We start from the raw sequence: 2,368 nt of genomic DNA, 5'->3' as shown, positions 1-2,368 counted from the left end.
GTGCAACTCTGATGTGGACCATGAAAACGTTGCCCACGTTTCTTTGCTCTAATTATATGTTCCACTCTTTGGTACTTTCCGATTGCTCCAGCAAACTTATGACAATGTTCGAGAAGTATTTTGATTTTCCACTTCCAACCAAAATCTGCCCATGCCCGCCGTTACAACCGTTTTCGATTTCGCGATCATTTGCCAATATCCGTTCAAAAACTAAACTCCTATCAACTTCTGATGAGAAGTTGTTAGCCGACAACCGAGTGGTAAAAAACCTTGAAAAAGTGCTTTTTTTGCTCTGAAAGTCGGAAACGCAGTTTTCAGTTCCACCATTCGAATCAGGCCTCCAAATCTCAAATAGAGCCCAGTTTCTATCAATGTTGTGATTTTTTTAACAGTGTTTATTGGTACTCAAACGTTGAAGAACGGAATGCAATAAACATGGGAAGAGGGTCTGCAAACATGAATCAGTGGTATCGTAACTTTCAGAAAAAGGGGTTCATGAATGTTGGGGGGGGGGGGGGGGGGGAAGCGGAGTATTCCAAGAAATTAAGGAAAAAGCGAGAGGGGATATTGGGGTAGGGGGATCACGGAGTAGGAGAAGGAGGAAAAGTTAGAAATGAGTGAATCTATATCAAGCAGCGATCACAATCTGTGGGAGATCCTGCTTGGTTGGAGAAGCATTATTACTGGCCTCGTATTCGCTGTAATAGGATTCACATGGATCCATGGAATAATCATCCTTTGGGCCGATGTACTCGAGGAGAATGAGACAGCGTTTCACTTCCACTGAAATAATAATTTGATTTATTGCCAACCCCAACTTCTATGGAAACTAACCGAGACAGAAGAGGAACATCAAGAAATGGATCACAGTAATCACTATCATCTGCACGTAGAGTGCGATTTCACCAAGCTCGTTGATGCAAATGTGCATCTGTGGTTCGCAGTCGGGAGATGAGCTGAGAGTGGACATGATGAGAAGTGGGAAGGTTGCGATGCAGTAGAACTTGAAAGCTATTTGGAAAATCTGAGAAAAGATAAAGATAGCTTTGTAGGCACATATTAGTATACCACGAAGAAGGCCTGGAAGATCCGATACCTCTCACTCATAATCGAGACGGTAACCAGCAAATGGAGTGCCGAGATTATCGCAGCGGCCATGATGTTATCATAGAACCAGAAGTGGGTTGGAATGAAAGCTACGAGCACTAGATAGTATATTGCGCTAAAAAGCTCAATCATGTGAGCCCGACGCCAAGCGCGATCGTCTGCATCAGACACCTGTGCAGACAATATTTTAAATTGATTTGATTCTGAAAGTAATACCTCTGGATTCTCGATTTGTGACTCCACTTTGGTAGCATCAGGTGGAGATTGGTCTTTCGCCTTATCCTCAGTCGTCGGAGGCTCCATTTTGACAACAGTTTGCGGTGGAAGAGGGGGATCCATCTTCTGAAAGAGAATGGTTGGGGATTCTGAGAGGAGTGAAGTCGAAAACTGAATGAAACTGAAAAGGGAATGAGGATCGGGCTAAAAGGGGGCGGAGCTTAGTAGAGTGGTGTCTCCTCTGACAACGAAGTGAGTACAATTGTAGGTAGTAGAGTGTATAGGTGTCGTGCCGTCTGGAATCCAGACTCTAGATTAATATCCATTTTTACGACTTCTCTCGGGAAGTGAGAGGCGGTTCGAGGCAGACTCACGAGTTCTTGGAATGTGCTCCTAGTATCAAATGGAGTCATAGATAGTATGAATTATAAGAGACAATAGACAATGTTTTGTCTGAATCGATATCCAGCCGAATGCGACGGCCGTCGAGCAAGGAAAAGAAAGTCTGACGCTTCAGAAGTACTGAGTTTTTCCGTGAAAATCAAATGAGAGGGATTTGTCGGATACTAAAATTTTCGGGGCGACGAAACTTGTAGAAAACTTAAAAAATTCAACTTCAATCATTTTGTGAGGGCGATTAGATCAACAAAAATTTATTGAAATGGAAAAGTCGGTATTCACAATTTAATATGGAACACTTTTCAGAAAATTGAAAGCACAGCGAGTGAAAGAAAAGACACGGTCTGCGACAATCCGTGGAAAATAGGAATAGGAAACTGAAAAGAGTAGAAAAGGGCATACTTGTAAAATTCCGGACCGGGCCTGAGGAAAATTTCAAGGCCCGGAAGGCCCGGTAGCAAACATTTTGTCATTTTGAACCGAATTTTGAGCTCTCAATACAATTTTCTATATTTTTTTGTGCTTTTTGGATTGTTTGTCTGTTTGATCAAAAAATAAAAAAATAAACTCGAAAAAAATCACATAAGGGTCCCCCCTTATTTTTTTTTTTGAAATTTTCAAAAGTTGTGGAATGACAGGCCCGCCG

General features: G+C 42.1%; 2 protein-coding genes across 2 annotated transcripts in view; one reads left to right on the top strand and one right to left on the bottom strand.

The window, feature by feature from the left end:
• Positions 1-628: 628 nt before the first annotated feature.
• CBG27700 lies at positions 629-1,446 on the bottom strand (the record flags this gene model as incomplete). Its single annotated transcript, XM_045239629.1, has 3 exons — positions 629-783; positions 835-1,024; positions 1,324-1,446. 3 exons carry the CDS (start codon positions 1,444-1,446, stop codon positions 629-631), a joined length of 468 nt encoding a protein of 155 aa, XP_045099540.1.
• A 538-nt stretch (positions 1,447-1,984) lies between these two features.
• CBG27699 overlaps positions 1,985-2,368 on the top strand; it is a gene marked incomplete at both ends in the record, with an annotated part of 2,757 nt that continues 2,373 nt past the window's right edge. Inside the window, one exon of the mRNA XM_045239628.1 lies at positions 1,985-1,992. Within this exon, the coding sequence (XP_045099539.1) occupies positions 1,985-1,992 (8 nt within the window). The remainder of the gene's footprint in view (positions 1,993-2,368) is intronic.

The sequence above is a fragment of the Caenorhabditis briggsae genome, assembly GCF_000004555.2.
Source record: "Caenorhabditis briggsae complete genome, chrX, whole genome shotgun sequence".
NCBI lineage: Eukaryota > Metazoa > Nematoda > Chromadorea > Rhabditida > Rhabditidae > Caenorhabditis > Caenorhabditis briggsae.
The sequence above is the reverse complement of the archived record's forward strand: the minus strand, read 5'-3'. Positions and strand labels throughout refer to the sequence as shown.